The sequence below is a fragment of the Lithobates pipiens genome, unplaced genomic scaffold, assembly GCF_037356315.1.
Source record: "Lithobates pipiens isolate NorthernLeopardFrog02 unplaced genomic scaffold, aLitPip1_a1.2 Scaffold_10, whole genome shotgun sequence".
Classification (NCBI taxonomy): domain Eukaryota; kingdom Metazoa; phylum Chordata; class Amphibia; order Anura; family Ranidae; genus Lithobates; species Lithobates pipiens.
In genome coordinates, this window is record NW_027507686.1 from 207,062,780 (window position 1) to 207,090,630 (window position 27,851).

Below are 27,851 nucleotides of genomic sequence, written 5' to 3' on the forward strand. Positions count from 1 at the left end.
CCCCCCCCCCCTCCCCATTCCATCCTTCAATTATATAGCCATCTTCTCCATATCTTTCAAAATTCCCTGGGTGTCCTCTATGCAGAAAAATGTATTTTTCCTTACCTAGAGTTTCCCTTATTTGTATCTTCCACTCTGCTGCTGGAGGTGGAAATGGTGATGTCTTCTTTTGCGCTATAAGCTTAGGAGCCTGAAATAGGCTCCTAATTATTGAAATCCTATATTCCCCCCGGGATTTCTCCTTCATCCAGGATACCCAAAAGGCACCCCCCTGGGTCTGGAGAAAACATGGTCCCAAAAACGTTATTAATCATAAATACCACTTCGTTCCAGTAACAAAAAAGTTTGGGACATCTCCATAGCATATGAATTAAGTTAGCAGGTGTCTTGACCATTACACTAAGCTCACAGGTATGGTTTACAGCCAAGGAAGTTGCCATCTTAACCTCTGTTTCTGATCTGCAGTTGCCATGGTGTTGCACATGGTGCACATGGTGCTGCACGTGATCATTTATGACACCAGAACTTTGATGCCTTGACAGTATGGCTGAGAGCACAAGCAACTGTGACAGTTATCATTTACAGCATGCAGTGAATGTACTTGTTCTGGGAAATGGTTAAATTGATGGGTTTAGTTTTGCTTTAATGTGTGGAGAAATATGTCAGAACTATACAAAATCTAAATAGCCAGACTTGAACAGAGTAGATAAAGCTAAAGGGTACAAACATATTTTTTGTAATTATAACTGCACAATCATGATTAGACTAAAAATAATTAATCTTGAATGAGCCCAATTACAACTGGGTCTTTATAAACTATTCCTAAAGTGAAAGAAAAGCTCTGTGTTATATGGTAATGCATATGAAACAAAAAATACATGTCTTTTACTAATGTCATACTGCAAATGTAATTTTGAAGGCACATTTTAATGCCTTCAAAATGCCCTGCCCCCTAAAATGCTAATAAAACCCCTTAAAATGGGCTCCATATTGCATAGAACACATAATACATATTAAAAACATGAATGTTGTCAAGGGCAAAGGTGCAAATAAGTAATTTGAACGGCTGTCCCCAATATGTGTTTACTGATACAGAATGGAAGCTGGGGGCTCAACAATACCCACTTGTTGTGTATGAGTAGAAGCCCACTGAGCAGGACTGAGTGTGTGATGGTATCTCTGTTCACTGCTGCTTGATTATGGTGCCATTGCAGAGATGGGTGAAAGTCAAATTACATTTTCCAACTCATCTGATATCTAGCAATATACACAAAGGTCCTCCAGTGCGACCATTTGTCATTTATGGAGTAACTGCCACATAATCACTTATATTGCACAAACAAACAGTATCATTCAATTCATTGGTTTCTCATAGGTACTGGTTTCTCTGACGTTTCGCTAAACATTTAAAAGATAATTCCTACGACAATTCATTGACCTGACAAATATTTTACAGATCTGAAGCTTTCTTTGCTCTGTAGTTCATGGTAGAGATGGCAGTTCAGCAGTCTAGGCAACTTAAGTGCATGCAATCAACATATTTTATCTATTATAGGCATTTATTTAGCACCAAATGTATGCAGTACTTTACATATTGTACATTCACATCAGTCATTGCTCTCATGGAACTTAAAATCAAATGTACTTTCTGTAACTTACATCTGTATTATACATATTAGGGCCAATTTTGAATAGAAGCCAATTAACCTACCAATCTTTGGAATGTGGGATAGTGTCCCGACTATCATTTCGTTTACAATAATGTTTATTGAAATTTTGTAGAAAATACAAGACAAAATTGAAGCAATACAGGTGAAAAAACATGTATGCAGTCAATATGACTGTTCAGTATGGACTCAAAGTCCATTGAACAAATACCATAAGGCACTTGAAAACAATGGTTCCAGACTGCATGTCATATAACCAGATAGGATGCAAAAAAGGGGGAAACAAAAAAAAACCCAGCAGGCCAACACTATTTCCAGTCATAAAACCCACTGGTGCAGCTGTGTATGGTAGCCAATCAGCTTCTAACCTCCGCGTGTTCAAAAACATTTTTACAAAAAAACCTGGAAGCTGTTTGGTTTCTATGTAGAGCTCCACCAGATTTTGCACTCTCCAGTTTTAGTAAATTAACACCAATGTCTCAGCTAAAGCATGTTTGCACGGATACATATGACATTATAAGGATTGGGTTGTGAAGTGGTGGGGTAATTTAAAATGGGTGTTTCTGAGTATTAATACAAAAATGTTACGGAGAAGAGAGACCCATTGACAATGAGATCACGCTGTCATGTAATACTAGACAACGCGTGGCATTATACGCTTATACATAACAAAGGGCATAAAATTTAGTAGTGTTATAAATGCAGTCTTCACCTCTCGCATGACTGACAGACAACATCTATGTTAAAAGGTAATATCATTAAGGCCCTGCCGTTCCAAAAAGGGTAAGTACCAATAGGCTAAAACAATAATGTTAACTTGCGTTAAAAAGGGACCATCAGTACAATACTTCTAAAGACAGAGCCAAGAAAAAAGGCCAGGGTCCCATTCCATGCATAGGTAGTAGAAGAACTGGGAAGTGTATCAAGAAGAGTGAAGAAAAGAGGGAAAAGAAATCAAAGAAGCAGAGGGAGAGGAAGAAGGAACAATACAGGGGTCAGGTAGGAGAGAATAAGGGAGGGGAGGGAAAGTAAAAGAAGAGGGCATCTAAATAGGCAGAGAAATAACAATATTTCCCTTCTATAACAGTCTGTATCACAGTAGCTTGATTGGGAGAAAAGTAATAAAGCCACAGTTTCCAAATATTTAAGAACTGTTTTTCGCGCCAATATGGCTGCTAGTTTCTCATTGTAAAACTTGTTCTGTGTGCGATTCCTGACTTCAGAAAAGTTGAGAGTGGGCGACTTCCACACTCAAGCAATTGTTTGTTTTGTTGTCATAAAGGTAATGAGAGTTCTTTCTCTACGCCAAACACCATCAATGGGTTGGTGCAGAAGAGCTTTTCAAGGGTTCTTGCGTAAGTTAATTTGTGTTTATAATTTTGTATACACAAATTCATAGGCATTTCACTTTGGGTTCATTAGATATGTTTCACAATAAAGGGGGGTTGGCTATAAGATTATTTCAGGATAGAGGAGTAAAGTTAGAGACCAATCTATACATTAATGGGCAGGACTTACTGTACACCCTGAGCATCATTTCAGCCAGGGATCTCAGTGTTGCAAGGCAGACATGCTAACCACTAAGCTACTATACTGCCCCATTTTAATGAGATTTCGTTTTGGTTCCAAGGCATTACTTCTCCAGTTCATAAATTAAATTGTTTAAAAAGGCACTAGCCTTGACGCATGGAGAGAAATTGGGTAAACCCTTATGGTAGACCTCCAGATTTCTTCATAAAGATTATACAAGAAACATTTGAAAATTGCATGCAGTGCACTGCACATGTGCACTGATAGTATCATTCTCTCATTAATCAATGATAGAACGAGGCCTTCCCGATGCTGGGGTGATGCAGGTAGTCACTTCTCTGGCATCATAGCAAGCATTGCAATACTGTAACAATGCCATTATAGCAGATTATATTGCATGCTGTGATGCAGCTGCTATCATGGAAATCTACAGTATATACACCAGGGAAGAAGTAAGGGCATGACAGCAAACTGATCATTGACCTCATTTACATGGAAGCAGGGGAGAATTAGGACACATTACTGACATAGGGGTTGGAATATGAAACCATACCATACCAAACCATCTGTGGCACAGGACATGGGCATCCAACACTCCTGGAAGTGTTGCATGCCAAAGAGACTGGTAGGTAGGACACCAGCCGCTGGTGAGGTGAGTATAAGGGCTTTCCCACTGCAGGAGGTTTTAATTTTTTTTGTCATTTGATAGGGGTCGTATTTAATGATTTGTAAGTTAGCCATTAGAGGATACTCTGTACTGCAATTACTCTTCCTACCTGCTTAGCAACTATTGAGATATTATCAGCCTAATAAGGAGTGCATTGTTTTCAGTGGGTTGGCAAACCCATAGGTTTGCATTGTAAAAAGGATTAGTAAAGTACCACCATTGTGCAGCACTGAAAACAAGTAGGTACCTCAGTTTTTTCGCCAATGTCTAAGGTGGTTGGTCACGTAAAACACGTGCTATGAACAAAGCTCTATGCAGGTACCTGCAGTGGTCTAAGGGCTATACTAACCGGAACCATATCTCGGGCCGATATTTGACTCCCAAGATGATATGGTAACCGGGCCTCGTCATTTGAAGAAACAAGGTTTTGCCTGTAAGTCCTCTCCTTTGGAAGACTGGGCTCTGGGAAAACCAGACTTGGTGTACTATTAAAACAGTGGCACGAAAGTTCTGGCAGTCTTTTACAGGTCCAGGTAAGAGGTTCCTCTGAGATGGAACCCAAAAAACCCTGAAGGTTGGCACAACACTACCTGCCGTGATGGGTGAAGATTGGAAACTGTCTGTTTTCAGCAATTCCTGCGGCGGGGACAGGTAAGAGAAGTTAGTCCTATATAAATTGTATATTATGGATTTCTTCATATGAGTAGTTGCATGTCTTACCTAGTTTCCGCCACTAGAGGGAGTAAAGCGCAGCCTGGTGTATACTTACATGCTTTTCCAGGATACACGCTCAGTGAAGCCAGTCTCCGAACGGCTCACATCCTCCACTGCATGCTCTGCCACAAATGGCTAAATATAGAGGTCCCACGTAGTGGTCCTCTTCCTTCCCCTCATTTGCGGCCGCCGTCAGTTTTTGTCCTGCACGCTTTTAGCAAAAACAGAGGGAGGTGGGGTTGTGGGGGCGTGCACGGCACTCCAATGCGCAGGCGCCAAATCGGTGAATTTAAAGCCCAGAGCGCCAGAGCTCTGTAATGCGGATGGACACAGAGCTTTGGGCAGTAAGCATCCTAGGGGATCGGATCCAGGCAATCCTAAGACACCTACTCAGCGTCAGGTTGTGCAGTTTAAGCATATATATATATATATATATAGTGAAAATTACCGCCTATGTCTAGGGGTCCTAAAGATGCCTGTAGATTACCACCCCCCCCCCCTGCAAGACTGGAGCCAGCTTCACAGGATGAGTCAGTGCCCCTGTTTTGCAGCCTCTCCTAATGTTTCAGACCCAGCGTATGTCACAGAAGACTCCCTTAAGGCTACATTGGAGGGTTTTGAAGGAAGAATTATGAGTTTTATTTCAGCTTCCTTAAAAGATAGCAGAAAAAGGGGTAGATCCCCTCCCTCTGCTGCAATTCCTCTTTCAGATGATTCCTCTGACAATGAGGAAAGATCATGGGATAGGGATCAAGAGCAGTCGGATGAATCAGAGGAAGAGGAAACAGTCTCCTCCTCTCAGGCACTCAAGAAGCAAGTCCAGTATTACACTGAATTGGTGCGTACCACTTTCAGAATGCCCGCTGCTGAGGCCGCTACATCCTCTGTTTCTTCCCTGGGGGTCAGGAAAATCCCACAGACTGCTTTTTCCTTTCCAATTCATCCCTTAATGGATAAATTGCTGTATGAGGATTGGGGGCATCCCGATAAACAGTTTTCTCCTCCTAAAAGGTTTTCAATGTTTTATCCACTGGAGGAAAGTTTCACCAAGGAATGGGAGGTCCCATCCGTGGATGCGGCTGTTTCTTGTGTGAATAAAAACCTGACCTGTCCTTTGGATAATGCTCAGGTATGTAAAGATACAGCTGATAAGAAGCTGGAAACTTTATTGAAAGCCTCCTTTTCCATGGCTGGCACTGTAGTACAACCTACAGTGCAACTGTGGGGTTGTGTCAGTTCCTCAAGGAACAAGTTAAGCAAATGCTTAGCCTCCTTCCCAGTGAGAAAGTGCAGAATTATGCAACTTCCTCTTCTGTGTTTCATGATTGATGCAGTTTTGGATTCTGTCCAACAAACATCTCATTTGTCTCTCCTGTTGGTACACATACAAAGGTCCCTGTGGCTCAAAAATTGGGCAGCTGAGCTGTCGTCTAAACAATATTTGACTGGATTCCCGTTTAAAGGGGAACGCTTATTTGGGGATGACTTGGATAAATTCATCCAAAAGATTACTGTGGGTAAATATACTCTCTTACCAATCAAGCTCTAAGCAGTGGCGATGGCCTTCCCAAACTTCCTCTAGAGGAAAGGCCCAGTCATGCCCAGGGGCAGAAAAAGACTTGGGGGTGAAAGCAGAGCCCCAAAGTTTCCTTGTGAAGGTGCTCCCCCACTCGACCGGGTAGGGGTCAGGCTGCTGCAGTTTGCAGAAGCCTGGCGGGAAGAGATTCAGGACAGATGGGTAATCTCCTCAGTATCTCTGGGCTACAAGCTAGGGGTTCCAGGAGATTCCACCATCTCACTTCCTAAGATCAAGGGTCTCCAAAGATCCAGTAAAGTAAAGACCGCTACTTCTGGCCTTAGATCACTTACTATCCCGGGTAGTAGTAGTGGAAGTGGACCCAAAAGAACATGGTTCAGGGTTATACTCGAATCTCTTCACTGTTCCAAAACCAAATGGAGATGTCAGACCCATCCTGGATCTAAAGAATCAGTTTCTACAAATTTGGTCCTTCGAATGCAGTCAATATGCTCTGTGATCTCCTCCTGCAAGGGGGAGAGTTTATGGCATCAATAGATATCAAGGATGCATATCTTCATGTGCCGATATTTCCTGCTCACCAAAAATGCCTATAGTTCGCGGTAGATCAGCGTCATTTTCAATTTGTGGCCCTGCCTTTCGGTCTCGCTACAGCTCCTCGAGTTTTCACAAGGATTCTAGACCCTCTCTTGGCAAACCTAAGAGCTCAGGGCATAAACGTGATAGCTTATCTAGACGATTTGCTACTTATAGAGCAGACAGTAGCGCATCTGAACCACAGTGTTCTCAAAACAGTAGAACACCTGGAAAGCCTAGGTTGGATTATAAACCTAGAAAAATCGTACCTACAAACTGCTACAAGGTTGGAATATCTGGGCATGATCATAGACACCACTCAAGGCAAAGTGTTTCTACCAGGACCAAAAGCCATGGCCATAAAGGTTCTGGTTCACCTAATGTTGAGCAGGAGTTCCTCCATTCAGCTATGTATGAGACTGTTAAGGAAAATGGTCGCCTCCTTCGAGGCTGTTCCATTCACCCAGTTTCATTCAAGGCCTTTACAGAGATGCAGCCTTGCGGCTTGGAACAAGAAGCCCAGAGCCTTGGACCTTCCTATGTGTTTATCCCCAGAGATATGCAAGAGTCTCATTTGGTGGTGACAGACCAAGAATCTGCTGAAAGGCAAAACTTTTCTTCCACTTCCATGGAAAATCGTAACTACGGATGCCAGCCTGACAGGCTGGGGAGCAGTGCTAGAAGAGGTATGCACGCAGGGAAGATGGTCCGCGACCGAGAAACTCCTGCCCATAAATATTCTGGAAATTCGGGCAATTTACATGGCCCTCATGGACTGGTCTTACAGACTACAGGGTCATCCTGTTTGAATACAGTCTGACAATGCCCCAGCTGTGGCTTATATCAATCACCAAGGTGGCACCAAAAGTCTGGATGCACAGAGAGAGGTGACTCGCATACTTGCTTGGGCAGAAAGGCATGTTCCTTGCCTTTCTGCAGTCTTCATTCCAGGAGTGGAAAATTGGCAAGCGTATTTTCTAAGGAGGCCAACAATTATGCCCAGGAGAATGGGCTCTACACCCCAACATATTTCAGACCATATGTCACAGTACTCTGGATATAGATCTGTTTGTGTCCAGATTCAACAAAAAGCTGGACAAGTTTGTGTTAAGAACAAAAGACGTACTTGCTCAGGGTTCAGATGCTCTGACAATTCCCTGGGATCGGTACAATCTAATCTATGCCTTCCCGTCAAATCCACTTCTGCTGCGGTTCCTGGGAAGAGTCAAGAGGGAAACTAAGTTGGTTCTGTTGGTAGCCCCGACTTGGCCCAGACGACCTTGGTACGTAGAGATCATGAAGATGGTAGTAGGCAGGCCTGGGATCCTTCCTCTCCGGCCGGATCTACTCTCGCAAGGTCCAATCTACCATCCTGCTTTACACAGACTGAATTTGACGGTTTGGCTGCTGAGACTAATATTCTGAAAGACCGTGGACTGTCAGAGTCAGTCCTTTTTACTCTGGTCAATGCCAGAATGCCGGTCTCCAGGCTTTTTTACTACAAAATCTGGAAGGCATATGTTTCCTGGGGTGAACCCAGGGGATGGCACCCTAGAGAGTATGTCGTTAGTAGGATCTTGGCTTTCCCCCAGTCAGGCCTAGAAATGAATTTGGCGGTAAGCACTATCAAAGTCCAGATTTCAGCTTTGTCAGTGTTTTTCCAGAAGCCACTTGCATCACATTCACTTGTCCGGGCTTTTATTTAGGGGGCCAATGCGGTTAAAACCGCCAGTCAAATCTCTAGTGTGCCCATGGGATTTGAATTTGGTTCTGACTGCATTACAGGGACAACCGGACAACCGTTTAAACCATTACACAAGGCTTCGTTAGCTCTTTTGACTAAGAAATTAGTCTTCTTGATAGCTATATCCTCGGCTAGGAGAGTTTCAGAGCTAGCAGCTTTTTCAAGCAAGGAACCTTATTTGATTATTCACAAGGACCGAGTAGTGATGCGTCCTAATAGGTCCTTCCTACCTAAGGTGGTTTCAGGATTCCATTTGAATCAAGATGTAATCCTACCATCCTTTTTTCCAGATCCTCAGTCTGCAGAAGAAGAGTCATTGCACACTCTAGATGTGCTAAGAGCAGTCAGTATCTATCTGCAGGCAACCACTCAGATAAGAAAGACTGATTGTTTATTTATTTTGCCAGAAGGCCCTAAAAGAGGCCAAGCAGCATCAAAATCCACTCTCTCGAGATGGATTAGACAAGTTATTCTTCAGGCCTATGGTATAAAGGGGAAGACCCCCTCCTTTTCAAGTGAAAGCGCACTCAACTAGGGATGTAAGTGCTTCTTGGGCAGTGCATCACCAGGCCTCCCTGGCTCAGATCTGTAAGGCTGTGACTTGGTCATCAGTCCACACATTCACCAGATTTTATTAGGTGGATGTAAGAGGGCAAGAGGATACCACCTTCGGGCGCAGTGTAGTGCAGGCTGCAGTTTAGTTCCTCTGGTCCATGAGCATTGGTTTGGGACATCCCACTATGTAATAAAGGCTCTGTGTCCCGTGATGTATGATCAAGGAAACAGGATTTTTCTTGAGAGTACATCACGGGACACACAACTCCCACCCCTCTTTGGTTTTATGTGGTTTCCTATTACTTTGCTACAAAACTGAGGTACCTCCCATATGGGAGGGGTTATATAGGGGAGGAATTCTCCTTAATTGGGGTTAGCCAGTGTCCATTCACCGTAGGTGCATCTAACCGACTATATAATGAAGGCCCTGTGTCCCGTGATGTACTCTCAAGAAAAGGATTTAAAAATTCAATTTTTATGCACAACAAGTTTATAAAGCTAAATTGGATCTCTTTTACGAGTACATTTCTAAAAAACACTGAACACATCCCATTTCTGTTAAAAGCATTTACATATATTTCACAGTGAAATATCCTTATAATTGAAATGATAAAGTGACAAAGTACTTGTAAATGTGTTCATACAATTTACACATGTTAGGTCTCATTTGTATTATGCTTTATTATGCATTAAACATGTGTGCCATCAATAATTTTGCTTTGTTTCGTTCCATTCCTTTTAGTTTTAGCCGTTAATTCGTATTTCGTAATTCGTGTCCGAAATTCCATTTGGATTCATTTGAAATACGAATTTGTTAGGTTCGTTAACTTTTTGTAACAATTATGAATGTTCGTTATGATGAACCTAAAAAGCAAAAAAAACCTTTCTCAATATGGCAGTCGTCGACTCATTATGCTCATTATGAGGGACTCCCACCATTCCTGTGCTGTGCTGACTTCCTCCTGGGGCTGTACCACTGCTGTGCTCATTATGAGGGGCTCCCACCATTCCTGTGCTGTGCTGACTTCCTCCTGGGGCTGTACCCCTGCTGTGCTCATTATGTGGGGCTCCCACCATCCATGTGCTGTGCTGACTTCCTGGGTTTGTACCCCTGCTGTACTCACGAGGGGCTCCCACCATCCCTGTGCTGTGCTGACTTCCTCCAGGGGCTGTACCCCTGCTGTGCTCATTATGAGGGGCTCCCACCATCCCTCTGCTGTGCTCATTATGAGGGGCTCCCACCATCCCTGTGCTGTGCTGACTTACTGGGTTTTTAACTTCATCACAACGATGAATAATCATAATTATTATGACAATAATAGAACGATATTAATGAACATTCTTATTTTGTCCAATTCTGAATCTCCCATCGACTACCAGTACCAGTCCCCCACTCCCATAATAAAAAAGGTCATTTTCCCAACCCTCACTCAGCAGCAGAAGAAAACCTCTGATTGGTCAAAAAAACACCAGTCACGTTTCCATTGTAACGGAATTTGGATCCGAAATTCATCAACGAAATTTCATATTTCGTCTACAATTCGGAAGCTTAGAAATTCGTATTTCGGATGCTTTCGAATGTATGAATGTTTGGAAATTCGTACGAATTTTCGATTCATACGAAAGGATTTTGAATGGCATAGCAGTGCACTGTTAAAAAACAAAAAACAAACAGACATTTTTTTAAAGTAGTGCACCGCAATGCAAAATATGGGTGTTCTATAGCATTGGAGTAGTAGCTACTACTGGAGTGGTGTGTTGGGGTGACATTTACAATATATGGCACCATAATACAGCACATCGTGGATCGTTATTATTATTATTACTATATAGGATTTATATAGCGCCAGCAGTTTGCACAGCGTTTACAATGTTAGGACAGCCAGTACTGTTACAATACAATTTAATACAAGAGGAATCAGGGGGCCGTTAGTTCCTGTCTGGTAAAACTTTTCTCCACCATGATAGTCCCGGATAGCATTAAAAGCTGACAGAGGTTCTAATGCTTCCCTAGTCTTTCCAATGCTAAGGCTATATTTACACATGTGGCTGTCACTGTAGTGGGATCACTTTTCAGAGGCGTTTTGCATATTGCCTCCGCATTTCTTGCTTTAACCTCATAAACGCTGCACCACTACACTGCATGTATTGGACAGGGATGGGAAGTTGCAGCGAGGGCCTTTGCAGTGGTTGTGAGATGGTTGCGGCATATTTGCATTCGGCAGGCAGTACTCTCCACCGAATGCAGGGGAGGGGGGGAGGTTTTGCCACAACTGGGAAGCAAAACATCTCTGCCTTTGATGCTTAACCACCTCAATACCGGGCACTTTCTCCTCCTTCCCAAGCCATTTTTCAGTAAAGTGAAAGCGCTGTCACACTTTCAATGACAATTGCGAAGTCATGCTACACTGTAACCATATGAAATTTGTATACTTTCCTTCACACAAATAGAGCTTTCTTTTGGTGATATTTAATCACTATATCTCTCAGAAGGTGAAAAAAGCAAAACTAACATTCACAATGCAAAAATCACCTTGTGGCACCTTTGCATTGTGAATGTTAGTTTTGCTTTTTTCACCTTCTGAGAGATATATTCAATTTTTTAAGTGGCAGCTGGGGGGAAGGGGGGGGGGGGGGGGGGTTGAACGCTGTGATGATATACTAGACGGGAGGCCATTGATAGTGTATCTTGAGTTTTTTCTAGATATTTAATCACTGCTGCATTTTTATTTTTTTATTTAAAAAAAAGACCACATTTTTTGAAAAAAAAGTTCTTCTTAGTATCTGTCTGTACATTTTGTAAATAAGTAATTTTTCTCCTTCACTGATGTGCGCTGATGAGCCTGCACTGATGGGCACTGATGAGGTGGCACTTATGAGCAATCATGAGGCGGCTCTTATGGGCACTGATTAGGTGGTACTGATGAGGAGGCACTAATATACCGCACTTATGGGCACTGATAGGTGCCATTAATAGGTGGCACTGATATGTGGCACTGATGAGCACTGATAGGCGGCACTGGTGGGCACTACTGATGGGCATCGATGGGCAACACTGATAGGCATTGATGGGCAGCACTGATGGACACTGAAAGCCAGCACTGACTGGCATCATTAATGGGCACTGATTACCAGCACAGGCATGTTTACATGTGACTGTCTGTAATTGGTCACAGCCCATCACATGGTTAAAGAGCAATGTCAGTCAGACAGTGTGGGGCCTTGATCGCTGCGCTGCCCACCATGGCGAGCGCTCCCCCACGGTGTTCGGGTGCATCATACGACATCCACACCATCCCTCCGACATTTGAAGGTAGGCGGGCAGCAAGTGGTTAAAGGAGTTATAAAGGCAGAAGTCTTTTTATCTTAATGCATTCTATGCATTAAGATAAAAAGCCTTCTATGTAAGCCTCCTTAATACTTGCCCCACCTTTGTCCAGCGAAGTCCACGAATGTCTCTGCCTTCTGAGACTCTCCCTCCCGATTGGCGCCATTGGTTCCCGCTGCTGTCAATCAAAGTCAGTCAGCCAGCCAATCAGGAGAGAGAGCGGATGGGGCCAGGCCGCCGCTCTGTGTCTGATTGGACACAGGGAGCTGTGACTTGGCTCTGGTGTCCCCATAGCAAGCTGCTTGCTGTGGGGGCACTCAACAGGAGGGAGGTGCCAGGAGAAGACACAGAAGAGGAACCTAAGATAAGGAGGATCTGGGCTGCTCTGTGCAAATCCACTGCAACAGAGCAGGTAAGCATAACATGTTTGTTATTTTTAATAGAAAAAAAACAATAATAATGACTTTAAAGTGGTTGTAAAGCTTTGTTTAAAAAAAAAATGCCTATAATTACCTGCTCTGTGCAATGGTTTTGCACAGAGCAGCTCCAATCCTCTTCTTCTGGCGCTCCAGGCCCCTCCTCTTCACTGGGTGCCCCCAGGGAAAGGCGCTTTCCCATGGGGCACCCGGGTGTGCTCGCTCCTGATTCCCACTGCTGCGTCCATTGACATAGACAGCAGGACTCGGCCCTGCCCCTAGCTCCCGTATCACCGGATTTTAATGACAGCAGTGGGAGCCAATCACTCCCACTGCTTTTAATCTGTCTAATGAGGAGAGAGACAGTGGCGATATGGGATGGGCTCGAGTAAGAAAAATGGGGGAGTCTGGGGGCAGCTGCAGCACAGAATCTTTTTCACCTTAATGCAGAGAATGCATTAAGGTAAAAAACCTTAAAGAGGAAGTAAACCCTGATGGGTTTACTTCCTCTTTGTTTCCCTGCAAAGGTAAAGCATAATGGGCTATCATGCATCGCATTATGTGTCACTTACCTGACACAGGAGCCAGCGATGTCACCGCTGTCCCCTCTTCCACGGAGCATCCATCTTCTTTCCGGGTATCGTGGCTCCGGCGCTGTGATTGGCCGGAGCCACGATGACATCACTCCCACGCATGCCGTTAGCAGCGGCATGCTCAGTGTGCCTGTCTTTTTGCAAATATCTCCTAAACCATGTAGGTTTAGGAGATATTTCTTGGACCTACAGGTAATGCCGCGTACACACGACCGGACTTTTCGAGGGACTAGGTCAGATGCTCTTTCTGACGGACTTTCGACGGAGTTCAGACGGACTTGGCCACACACAATCACACCAAAGTCCGACGGATTCGAACGTGATGACGTACGACCGGACTAGAATAAGGAAGTTCATAGCCAGTAGCCAATAGCTGTCCTAGCGTCGTTTTTTGTCCGTCAGACCAGCATACAGACGAGCGGATTTCTCGGTCCGGCGGAGTTCCGGTGGAAAAATTTAAAACATGTTCTATTTCTAAAGTCCGCCGGATTTTTGGCAAGCAAAGGTCTGATGGAGCCCACACACGATCTAATTGTCCGACGGACTCGTTCCGTCGGACCTTTGCTGTCAAAAAGTCCAGTCGTGTGTACGTGCCATCAGCCTTAATCTAGGCTTACCTGTAGGTCAAAGTGGTCTGTAAGGGTTTACAACCACTTTAAGGCTTTAGAACCACTTTAAGGGGGCTTTTTTGGGATAAGCAGTAAAAATAAGCCCTATAAAATAGTGCACTCTTTGCTGCACATACACATTATTTTGGTGATCATGTTGATTTAACCTGTTTAGGTAACTCTATATAGTGATGAATATACTTTATTGAAAACATGTGTTGGCCTCTTTTTTTAAAAAAGCTTTTTGCTAGGCTGCTTTCACTGGCTGCCTGCTTTATTCCCAAGCCGTTGACTCACCCAGTACTGAGGCCACAAGATCAGCATAATAGCCAAGCAGCTAGTATTTTCAGAAGGCGAGGGCATCAGTGGCAGCCCAAGTATTTTCTATAAATTGCTGCAAAACCACTAATAGCCTGCCAAGGTAAAGATTCCACTTTAAATCTCTTATATATTGATTGAAAGTGTCTTGCTACAAGCAAGTTTATTGACTTTCAACATTGCGGAAAAAAAGCACATTCAAGATAATTAGCTTGTTGCAATTACAACTGTGGAACAAACATATTCATTATACAATGATCAAATGCATTATCTGCTCAGCCGATGATCCAGATGAAATTGTCTAGCTCTGGGTCACAAGCATCAAATGTAGTTCAGAGCCAATGTTTTAAAACTGTTCGGCAAGACTGTCACTATAATGTAGATGTACATAATACCTATAATGCATGGATAATTACACCAGATAAATGTTACCTAACTAGATGAATTATCTTTCTACAACTTTATCAGTACATTTCAAGACTGCAAAGTCTTTCAGGCCATTATGTATCATAACAGAATGTCATCAAATCATAACATTTCTAACTAAAAAAAAAAGATTTTTTTTTAGAGAAGACGTATAACGCGGCAAATGTTCTTTTCTCGCATGTCAAAATCATTGACGGCTTAATTTGAGCTTTTCTGTTCTGTCCTATTTCATTACAAATGGGTATAAAGATTTAGAAAACAGTATTGGACTACAAGAGATACATTATGACCCGGGTTGTCATTTGTGTTGGACCTTTCGGATTAGACAAGCTCCAGTGGGGGAGCACAGTTGGTCAGGTCTTTGATTTCCTAGGCTGCATGGAGCTTGGGCTGCTACCCCTTTGTTTAATTCGAGTTGATCTTAAAAAAATGTGGGGTTCAAATAAATTTTCTTTATACAGGCATACCCCACTTTTAAGTACACAATGGGGTCTATTTACTAAAGCTGGAAAGTGCAAAATCAGGCTCACTTCTGCATAGAAACCAATGAGCTTCAAACCTCGACATGTTCGATTAAGCTTTGGTAATAAAACCTGGAAGCTTATTGGTTTCTATGCAGAAGTGGGCCTGATTTTGCACTTTCCAGCTTTAGTAAATAAACCCCATGTGTACTTAAAAGTGGGGTATGCCTGTACTTTATGTTACTTCTTCCAGCAGTCTGTTACAAATCATTCATTTTTGTTGTTGGGAAAGGTATGGCGTTCCGCGTCGTATAGGTGAATGCAGTCCCAGGCCAGCTCTAGAGATCATTGAAAATTGAAATCTGATTAGTTGCCCTGAGTTACTGCACATAATAACTATCACTTAAAGTGGTTGTAAACCCTTTGCAACCAATTTATACTACAGGCAAGCCAATAATAAGGCTTATCTGTAGCTACACTGGATATCTCCTAAACCTGCATGGTTTAGGAGATATCCCTGTATTGGCATGTGCAGACATCATAGGCACATGTGCACTTAAGCAAACTAAAGCAATGGCACGTACGTGCTGTTGCTTCAGTTGTACTGTGGCATTACTGGCGAATCCCTCGCGCATGTGTGGGAGTGACATTATCGCCGCTCCTGTCAATATCAGCGCTGGAGCCGCCATACCCAGAAGCAACCCTCTGGGAGATGACGGCCGCCGGAGTGGTGAACGAGGATCGCTGCGGGGGCTTCAATCTCAGGTAAGTAATTCATAATGAGCTAGTATGCTATGCATAATAGCTCATTTTGCCTTTGTCTTGCAGGTTGTTTTTTTTAGGAATTTTTTTAAAGGGTTTACATCCACTTTAAACATAGGCATGTGCATAGAATGTGGCAGGTGTGCCCAAGCACGCACTAATCACTGCGTACATTGCCAATTCCTCCCACCCCTACACACACACTGCCACCTTCCATCATCTCCTCTGCTGTCGGCTGCTCTGTTTACTATACTTCAGTTTGTGAACAACAAGAAGCTACTCAACACAGATCTCTCCCCATTCATTCACTGTCCAGTACAGCTGAGGCTACAGAGAAAGACACTGGTGAATCTCTGTCCTCAGTCACTTTCTCTGTCTTAAAAGTGAGACATCAGGGGTCTATTTAGACCCATGATATTTCAACAAAGCACCTAAAAAAATTGGCAAAATATAATCTTACAAAAATTGTAAAAAAATAAATAAAATAAAATAAATACATTTGTAAAAAATAATGCCCTGCTGACACTGTCCACTGCCCTACTGACAATATATACACACAGACGTGTGTTTGAGCTCTGCGGTGCACATCCTAATAAAACAGGATGTGCACGCCTATGCACGTAAAGAATCAGAGAACACTTTGTATTGATTCGGAAATTGCAAAGCATTCTCTAAATGGTGCCCATGCCGTGATGTTCAGAATTTATCAGGCCAGCCGCCCAGCACGAGACCCAGAAGCAAGTGGAGATCATTGGCGTAGCAGTGTCTACTTCAATGATCTCCAGATTCCTCATACCTGCCATCGGCTGGTTATGGTATATGAATAGTTACATTGGTCCAAGTTGGTCCAATGTAACTATATATAAAATATCTATACCTGGAATTTCCTATAAGCAGGTTAGAAGCAACCCATCCTTATCTCAAACAGAGACCTTTTCTTCCTGAAACTTCCAGAAAAAAATGACTTGCTCCAGTGTCTGGCACTAATGTACATAATGTTTTTCAAAGTTGAAACGATCTTCAGAATTAGTTTAGTTAATTTAGGGCTTTTATACTCGGATGTCATAAGATCCAGTTAAAACTGTATACATTGCAAGCCACATCTGTCTAGGTTTCTCCACACATATCAGAAGTGTGAAATAAAATTCCTTGAACCCAAGCCCTGAGACGTCCCTAAGTCCATTGAGCGGGGTTTAAGTGCTTCCTGTTTTGGAGTGGGATTAAAAGGGCCATTTCTCTTTGATATTGGGGTTGATTTTCTAAAATTAAAATCAGCTTCCAGTTTTTTTTCTCAAAGCTTGTTTAGCTGAAGTTAGAAGCTGATTGGCTGCCTTGCACAGCTGCACCAGACTTTGCACTCTCCAGTTTTAGCAAATCAACCCCATTATGGAGAACATTACTTATAGGAAGGACATTTCTCATCATCCAAATTAATTTTATATATTCTCTCATGTTTACATAGCAGTATAGAAGAATGTTCTTGCTTTTGACATGTGGGTGCATGATATTGGCCATGAGACCATTAAACAACAATGCCAATATAAGGCCTTTCAGGTCTGGTATGGAATTTAGGGGAACCCCAAGCCAAAATTTAAAAAAAATGGCGTAGGGGCCCCTCCAAAAGCCATACCAGACCCTTAACCGATCACGCAACCTGGCAGGTAACAGGAAAAGGGGGGGGGACAAGAGAGATCCACCCCTCTCCTGAACCATACGAGGCCACAAAGTGTCCCGCAATGTCCATTCATCTTCGATCACAGTGTCCGACGACCCGAGAAAAAAAAACAGAAAAAAAAACACTTTATGCAATGACAGTTGTTATATAGCTGAGGGCCGGGACACCCAATGAGGTAAATGGGTGAGCCCGCCCCCTCTGACGTTATGTGACATCACATGACCGCAGAAGGGGTGGGGTCACCTGTTTACATCACCGGGTGGCCCTGCCCTCAGCTATATAACAGCTGTCAATGCAGAAAGCCTGCAGTCAGCGGGAGCCTCCCATGGAGGCAGAGTTTTTTCAGTTTTTCTTTTTCTCGGGTCAGCGAATGCTGTGATCGAAGCTGAACGGACATTTTTTTTTTAATTTTGGGGAAGGGTTCCCCTTAATATCTATACCAGACCTGAAGGGCCTAGTATGACTTTTAGGGGGAACACCCACGTAATTATTTTTTACATTTTGGGGTTCCTCTTAATATCTATACCAGACCCAAAGGGCCTGGTAATGGACTGGGGGGGGGGGGGGGGGCATGCCGTTTTTTCCAATGATTTTTATCTATATTGCCGGGATCTGACAATTCATTACAGCCACGAGCAGTTTTAAATGACAATTTTTCCTTTAGAAATGTCATTTTGCTGTGGTACTTTTATAAACACAGGAAAGATGCGCTACTTTACAGGCATACTAAGGACACCCCCCAGGCACGATATTTAAAGGAATATTTCCTTTTTATTGTTTCGCTTTAAGCATTATTAAAATCACTGCTCCTGAAAAAATGGCCATTTTTAAAACGTTTTGTTGTATTGATTCATGTCCCCTGGGGCAGGTCTCCTTTCATGTTAGTGTCCCATAAACTTTAACGGTGTTCGTATGTTCACACAAATTGTTTGCCTGTTCTGGTGCAAACCTAACCGGGGGGGTGTTCAGCTCATCTCTATTCATGATCACAGATTGGGCCGGTACCTATCGATTCGATGTGTAGAGGGGCTGTGAGTCCATGCAATCACCTACAGCTGTTTTTTTCATTGTTGATTCCACTTTAGCCCCGAGACCTATAACACAATCTGCACAATCTTAAAGGGGAGTTCCAGGCTTTTTATGTTTATTAAAAGTCAGCAGCTACAAAAAGTGTATGAGAGGATGGACACTTCTTCTGGACTTTTTTTTACAAATGAACTTTTTCTTAATATGAATTTTTGACACTTTGTTTACATATGTTCACAACCCCTATTATGGATTATTTACTTTGACGTTTACTTTGTTATCACCTTTAGCGCTGCATTCATTATATGTATAATTATTGGATTTGATTCCACAGCCAACAATATGATTGCATAAACTGTTATGGTTTGATATGTACTTTAGAGATCTCAGAAAAAGCTTATTATGCATCCTGTACAAAGCCCGTTCTTTACACGTATGTAAACTTGTTAATATATAAATAAGGAATTTGAAAAAAAAAATACTTACTGTTCCTTAAACATTCAACTTTCTCTCCATTAACATCAAATATCCACTTCGCGGTTGATCCAAGGTTCACTTTGGAAGTACACAGATCTAAAAACTAAATGAAAAGAAAGAAATTATAATTCTATAAGTAATTAAAAAGTTTAACCTCTTCAGCCCCAGAGGGTTTGACCCCTTCCTGACCAGAGCACTTTTTGTGACATGGCACTGCGTTGTTTTAACTGACAATTGCGCGGTCGTGCGACAATGTACCCAAACAAAATTGACGTCCTTTTTTTCCCACAAATAGAGCCTTCTTTTGATAGTATTTGATCGCCTCTCTATTTTTAACTTTTTGCTATAATAAATATCCCCCAAAAATATATATAAAAAAAAATTTTCCTCCGTTTAGGGCAATATGTATTCTTCGACATATTTTTGGTAAAACAGAATCGCAAAAAGTGTATATTGATTAGTTTGCGCAAAATTTATAGCGTCTACAAAATAGGGGATAGTTTTATGGCATTTTTATTATCGTTTTTTTTTTTTATTAGTAATGGCAGCAATCTGTGATTTTTATTGTGACTGCGACATTATGGCAGACACATCGGACACTTTTGACACTATTTTGGGACCGTTGTCATTTATACAGCAATCAGTGCTATAAAAATGCACTGATTCCTGTGTAAAAGACAATGGCAGTGAAGGGGTTAACCACTAGGGGGCGATGAAGGTGTTAAGTGTGTCCTAGGGAGTGATTCTAACTGTGGGGGGATGGGCAACAACACACATGACAGTGATCACTGCTCTCGATGACAGAGAGCAGTGATCTCTGTCATGTCACTAGGCAGAAGGGGGAAATGCTTTGTTTACAAAGGCAACTCCCCGTTCTACCTCTCTGTGACATGATCGTGGGCACCCGGCGGACATTGAGTCAGCGGGACCTGCGCTCATGATCACGGAGAACAACGTTTTGCCTGCCCGTGCCATTCTGCCGACATATATCGCCGTGCAGCGGTCAGGAAGTGGTTATATATCCAGACAATATGAATAATGTGATTGGAACATATTCCACCATAATAATTTTGTACTGTTTCATTGCTTTCTGCATTACTGATTTTATCAAATTTTGTGCTGTTTGTCCACAAATTGATAATGATAATTGAACAAAGTGAAGGGCTCCCCCGGCATTCCCTATTACCTCGCACAGGAACATACACTCACCTTTCCCCACTCATCCACTGCTCCCCTCAGCAACCAGGACCAAGGGAAGAAAACCCAGTATATGTTCCAAACCTACTTTTTGGAGAGCACAAAAGCCCATGAATACATTTTCCAGCCCCTGGTTAATCAGGAATGGCAAAACACAGTACAGAATTTGTGATTATTTTCACATTGTACTCAGCTCCCCCTGCTCCATCCTTCAACTCTTAATGCAGCTTAGCTCCAAACACAACCCTTTTATCCCCCGGTGCCCACCCTGCAGCCCTCGGACTGGCAGTTTGTAGAAGAAAAATTGATTAGGGTAATCATATTGATTTTTACTAGCCATAATCCCAGTTTTGTATTGGCTTTTGCAGCATATCCCCAGCCAAAAATGTAGCATATGTAGTCCACACTCTCTGACCCTCATTTCCTCTATTAGGTCTACAGTTTTAAACAGTCCTCTCAAGCATTACATATATTGAACATTATGTGCGTCCCTTTGATGATGTCAGGCGCCACATTTGAGGCCCCCTTTAGCTTATAAGTTGACAACTTTAAAGCTTTCCGACTGTCCCTGAAGATTGGGAACAGTTGGGAATGATGTGCCTACCTCATCCATTTGATCCAATGGTGTAGAGATGACATGTCCATCCTTCCCATTGCCATTTACAAACACCAGAATTCTCCCAGTAGAACTTGTAGAAGGTGACTCTCTGTGTTTGGATATTTTAAGTTTAGTCTTTCCTATGTTCCATGAGTTAGAATACATAAGACTATTCATAGTCCATGTCAATTTGCCAGATAGAAGAGCAGTCTCTGCAAGAAAAAAATATATGCATTAACCTCCCTGGCGGTATGATTAGTTCTGGTTTTAGGTGCTGAAAGCGGTACAATTATTTTGCATGGAAATTTGGCGTTTTATATTGTAGTCCTGTAATTCTTAGGAATAACTCTCTTAAATCTGTTCAAACCAGGATCTAGCAGACATCCCGGGTATGATAAAGTTTATAATATAATAAATAATAATAACAATTATTCAATAATGTAATCAAATCCAAAAACACTGAAATTTGCTCATTTGCAGAATTGTTGCTGTCATTAGATTTAGTGTTTGATGACGAATTTCCCCACAAATCGCTATCGCTCAATTCTGCAAGTGATTCTAATTTATTATCGCTGTTTTCTAGTTGGTCTAAAATCACTTTTGACATAAAGGGACACTTTTTGGTTGCTATGGGCAATCTCCAAATTCCAGGCAGAAAAAACAGTATTTATAATATAAAAGTGCATGCAGGGCACTGCACAGACCACTAGGGACAAAGGGGGTGTGTAATTTTTTATACAGTACTGTAATCTGTAAGATTACATTACTGTGTGTGTTTTGTGTGTTTTTACTTTTTTGAATTTGGCGCCAATCTCCGCTCCCGTGCGCCGTAATGTTGCAGGGAACAGTGACTGGCGGCATTCGGGCACTGTGTGAATCGAGCAGAGGACAGCTCGATCACACAGCGCGGAGGACATCGTAGGATCCAGGGGACAAGGTAAGTAACCTCTCCCTGTATCCAGCGATGCGATCCCAAGTCTGGCTCGGGGTTACCGCTTATGATACTAAAATCCCAACCCGAGCCAGACTCGGGATTACCGCTATGGAGATTAAGGAACCCAGCTTTATGGTTATTCGGGATACATTTTGCCAATGAATGGCATTCTGCTAACTCTGGCAATTGCCAAAGTCATGCCTGAAAGCCTTTGTGGGATGGTGTGATCTGTTGTGGATAGCCAGCCCTACAAAAACAGGTTTACTCACTGAAAACTATACATCGTCTACACCTATATCACTAAGGTGACTATACATGGCTGATTTGGTATAAGTGAAACAGGGAAATAGGGACTGCTTTCAATTATTGGAACTACATAATTTTTCATTTTTATAGCATTGTAGTCTTTTACTGTATGATCACATTATCATGAGCAATAAAACAACTGTCAGCAGTTGCCCTAGAAGCTTTTATTTATGTTAAAATCTGTATTTTTTTACTTGAAATTACTGTAACCCCCTCCACTCAAAAAATATATATTTTGTGAAAGCAGAGACCCTGGAGAAAAAAACATGGTGATAGTTGAAATGTCACATAATGTACACAGTTATTTAGTAAAATCACATTCTCAGGAAAAAATACACTAAAATTCTATTTAATGCAAACAAACAATATTATACCCATTTTTATCAAATACAAAAGATTGGGTTGCATCAAGTAAATAGATACCAAACATGTCAAGTTTTAAAACTGTACACACCCATGAAATTGCAAAAAGCTATGGTACCCAAAATTCTCCATAGACAATGCTTTAAAAGCCTTTACAGTTTATCAGTTACACCATGAATTATGGCCTTAGAATAATTGATCTCACATCGACGATCGTGGTGATACCTCACGTGTGTGGTGCAGTTGCTGTTTACATACGTGTGCTCGCCCTAAGCTGGGCTTTTTATATGGGATGTGTACGAGGTGGACAGGGGCACCTTAAAAAAAAAAAAAATATATATATATATATATATAAATATATATATATATATATATATATATATATATATATATATATATATATTTTTTTTTTTTTTATTAACTTTATATAATATTTTTTTCTACACTTTCTAATTTTTTTTAAACTGTATTGCTATCACAAGGGGGCTGACAAGCCGCCTATCTGAAAGTATGGGAAGGGGACAGATACCCTATTAGAACCCCAATGCAGTTATTCAAGCACAGATTGTCTTTGCATAGCTGTATCCATGGCCGAGGAATGATAGCTGTGACCCTGAAAGTGAAGTAAATCACGTCTCTATGTTTCTTCGAGGATCATTAGCTGCAGGAGAATGAAATCTGGAAACAGATGTTCTCCGAGTTCCTCTTGCTCTACCATAGGAAAAGGAGAGCCCAGGAACCACTGTAGGTGGTTCTAAAGATACCCAATCAGGTTAACCAGACAGCCTTTTGCTGGCTCTTAAAGACAGTATCAAGCTAACAACTACAGCAGGAGCTGTGAGCTTGATTTACCAACTTGTCTACCATGTTGGGTATAAACATTCCTTGGTATGTTATATGGCTTCCAGAATTTGAAATCCACTGTCTAGTGTGTTTTCTGTGGATGCTTACGCTGATCTATATTGCATCCAAATATTTACCAACATGTCTAGGAGAGCTGATGAGGATCATTCTCTTTACTGTGTTTACTTTGCATGTGCACAAGTTGTGTGCAAGTCCACACAGCAAAACTATGGCTATGACTTTGGTCATTAAATTGTGGCACATTACTTTTGGGCACCTGGATTTGGGAATTAGGTACTATTGTTCATAACCCAACCTGTAAACCCTAGATAAAAATCGAAACTTGAACCTAACTCAAAACCTGTACACACGGACCATAAGTTGCAAGACATTTGCCAGTTAAAAAAAAAAAACGTCTGACATTCGGTCCATTTGTATGTCCATCTGTCCGACTTCTGTTGGAGGAGCATGCTGGAAAACCAACATTCGACCAACTCCTGATCAGCGCTCTCAGCCAACTGGAGCAGTCAGTCTTTTTTCGTCTAACCCACTGGGTTGAACGGAAAAAAAAACTAGTGTATACCGAGCTTAAGGCCGGCCATACATGGATCAAAATTTGGCCAGTTCAACAGGGACCGATTCGATTCATCTATGGGAAAGGTTGATTGTACCCAAATTGATTCATTGATTGATTTGGGTACAACCAGCCTGTTGGATTTGTTACATGTGATTACTGCTGTTGGTTCTAGTAATTATTGTGTCCTACCGGCCGAGAAGGCTCCCCGTGCCCCCCACATATCTATGGGCTGCTTTAGCATTAAACTGACCCTTACCTTAGTCTAAAATTGAGGAAAGAATGCTATTACAACAGAAGGAAAATCACTGCATCAGTAATACTGCCAATACTATGTCATCAGTTTCTTGCCAGAAAAATCCTCAATGTCTGAAAATTGGCCATGAAAATTCTGCACTAAATTTCATCAGCAAATTCAAATGATCCACACTCATGGATAGGCAGATGTACAACCTGCTGTTCTCAATGAGACATATGCCCACCTATGGGCAGCCTAAGACAACAACTGTGTCTCTGGAACTTCTGGAGAGTGATCATTACTACTCATCAAACTTTGGTTTTAGCTACAGATGTAGGTGGCTATTTTCTTCTATGCCAGGACTGCTCCACTGTAACAGATCTGCCTGATTACATTACAAGTGTCTCTGATGAAAATAAGGAGACCAAATAAAGATATAAAGGAGAACATTTAGGGCTCATTCCTATCAGATGCGTTCTTTATTTATGGCATTTTCCAGAAGAGAAAATTACATTTAAATAAGACAAAAGAGTTTCCAGCAATGCCCATACCAAGAAAAATCTTGCATGAAAAACCCCTGTACAATGCATCCAGAAAGTATTCATAGTGCTTCACTTTTTCCACATTTTGTTATGTTTACAGCCTTATTCCAAAATTGGTTAAATGTATTATTTTCCTCAATATTCTGCAAACACAAACCCATAATGAAAACATGAAAGAAGTTTAATTAAAAACTTAGCAAATGTATTAAAAATAAAAAAATAAACAAATTGCATGTACATAAGTATTCACAGCCTTTGCCATGACACTCAAAATTTAGCTCAGGAGCATCCTGTTTCCACTGATCATCCTTGAGATGTTTCTACAACTTGTTTGGAGTCTACCTGAGGTAAATTAAGTTGATTGGACATAATATGGAAAGACGCACACACCTGTCTATATAAGGTCCCACAGTTAACAGTCCATGTCAGAGCAAAAACCAAGCCATGAAGCCCAAGGAATGTTCTGTAGACCTCTGAGACAGGATTGTATGGAGGCACAAATCTGGGGACGGGTACAGAAACATTTCTGCAGCATTGAAGGTCCCAATGAGCACAGTGGCCTCCATCACTCATAAATGGAAGAAGTTTGGAACCACCAGGACTCTTCCTACAGCAGGCCGACTGGCCAAACTGAGCGAACGGAGGAGAAGGGCCTTAGTCAGGGAGATGACCAAGAACCCAATGGTCAGTTTGACAGAGCTCCTGCGTTTCTCTGTGGAGAGAGGAGAATCTTCCAGAAGAACAACCACCTCTGCAGCACTCCACCAATCAGGCCTGTATGGCAGAGTGGCCAGACAAAAGCCACTCCTCAGTAAAAGGCACATGACAGCCTGCCTGGAGTTTGACAAAAGGCCCCTGAAGGACTCTCAGACCATGAGAAACAAAAATCTTCGGTCTGATGAAACAAAGATTAAAATCTTTGGCCTGAATGGCAAGCGTTATGTCTGGAAGAAACCAGGCACCACTTATCACCTGGCCAATACCATCCCTACAGTGAAGCATGGTGGTAGCAGCATCATGTTGTGGGGATGTTTTTCAGTGGCAGGAACTTGGAGACTAGTCAGGATCGAGGAAAAGATGATTGCAGCAATGTACAGAGACATCCTTGATTAAAACCTGCTTCAGAGCGCTCTGGACCTCAGAGTAGGAAAAGGTTCATCTTCCAAAAGGACGACCATAAGCACACAGCCAAGATAACAAAGGAGTGGCTATAGGACAACTTTGTGAATGTCCTTGAGTGACCCAACCAGGGCCTAGACTTGAAGCCCATTGAGCATCTCTGGAGAGATCTGAAAATGGCTGTGCACCGACACTGCCCATTCAACTTAATAGAGGTCCTGCAAAGAAGAATGGGAGAAACTGCCCAGAAATAGATGTGCCAAGCTTGTACTCAAAAAGACTTGAGGCTGCAATTGGTGCAAAAGGTGCTTCAACAAAGTATTACGTATTAAGCAAAGGCTGAAAATACTTATGTTTTTTATTTTTAATAAGTTTACAAAGATTTCAATCCATTTTGGAATAAGGTTATAACATAATAAAATGTGGAAAAAGTGAAGCGCTATGAATACTTTCCGGATGCACCATATACAGTATTTTTGATCCACTGGCCTGTGGTAATCCATTCAAACAGTAAAATGGATTACTAATAAAATAAATGTGAAAACACATGGCAACAAAAGTTAAAATGAACCAATGTTATACCCATGAATACTTTAATGTCTCTCTCTATCAAGATATTCTTAGTTTCCCATGCTTGGTGCTCCATTTAGCTGCCAGAAGCAGAAAAGCTTCCCTAGTTAAGCTATGAGTCACTGAAGCCATAGCTAACACAGGGTTATGCACTGTCACAAAAAGCTTGGTGGTTGGCTTAGCATTGACATTTTCCTCCATACTGGGTATTTTCTTTGCTCCTAGTAGCTGATCAGAGTGGCAGAGCAGTAAAGGAGAGGTAGGCTCCTTTAACACGGTCGTCATCTGTTCAGCTCAGTCACAGATTCCGTTTACATCGGTTTTTCGTCAGCTTCTATTTTTTAAATGGAACAAAAATACAAACTTGTTCTGTTTAACCAGTTAAAGTGTTTGTTACCCAACACTTCATATTCCTGATACTGTATGTGCCTGCTGTACCATGTACTTGTATGAGAAAGTATCCTGCTCTCTTTGTATTTCTTCCTTTATGTGAAATCCCTGGTGTTCCTACTAGTCCTCTTGCATTCCTATGAAAAACTGACCACACTAAGCAGGAGAACATCCCATTGTCAGTTCTCTAGCTGTGCTGGGAACTTAGCGTGCTCTCCTCCAATGATTAGACTTGCCCTTACACACCCTTGCTACAGAGCTATTCAATGGGAAGCTCAGTGTGCTGCTGCCTCTCCTCCCCAAGCAGTTATGGAGCTGAGAACAGAGGGAATGTGATCACTTATAAAAAAGGGGGAAAAAGGTACTTATAATGTTTTTTTATATCTATACACAAATCTTTTGCCTTTAATTTCTATTTTAAACTGAATGGGTTGTTTTACAAGGTGATTGTTTACAATCACTTTAACCACCCTGGCGGTATGATTATGTCAGATTTTTGCATCTCAAAGAGGTACAATTGTTTTGCATAAAAATTTGGCTTTTTATATTGTAGGCTTTTAATTCTTAGTAATAACACACTTAAATCTGTCCAAACAAGAGTTTAATAGACATACCGGGTATGAAAGTTTGAAACACAAAATCATAAATTATAATAAATAACTATAAATAATTATAAAAAATAATAATATAATAATAATAATAAAATGAATGTCTCCATGATTCACTATCGCTCAATTTTGTTCTAATTTATTATCGCTGTTTTCTAGTTGGTCTAAAACTGCTTTGGACGTAAAGGGACACTTTTTGGTTGCTATGGACAATCTCAAGTTTCCAGGCAGAAAGAACAGTATATATCATATAAAACTGCATGCAGGGCATTGGACAAAGCACTGGGGACAAAAGTGATGTGAAATGATTTACAGTACTGTACAGTAACACAGTAATGTAATCTGTAAGATTACAGTGTACTGTATGTGTTATATTGTGTACTTTTTGAGTTTGCCACTGGGCTCGGCCCCCAATGCGTTGCGACGCTCGCATTGAACAGAGCCCGGCACACAGAGCATCGGGCAAAGGACACAGCCCGCAGACACAGT

The 27,851-nt window shown here is 41.8% G+C and overlaps 1 protein-coding gene across 1 annotated transcript in view; it reads right to left on the reverse strand.

The window, feature by feature from the left end:
* DCDC1 (doublecortin domain containing 1) overlaps positions 1-27,851 on the reverse strand; it is a 680,197-nt gene that overhangs the window by 502,045 nt on the left and 150,301 nt on the right. The window contains exons 6-7 of the mRNA XM_077460866.1: positions 20,882-21,087; positions 19,090-19,183 (exon numbers count right to left, since the gene is read on the reverse strand). Of these exons, the coding sequence (XP_077316992.1) occupies positions 19,090-19,183; positions 20,882-21,087 (300 nt within the window). The remainder of the gene's footprint in view (positions 1-19,089; positions 19,184-20,881; positions 21,088-27,851) is intronic.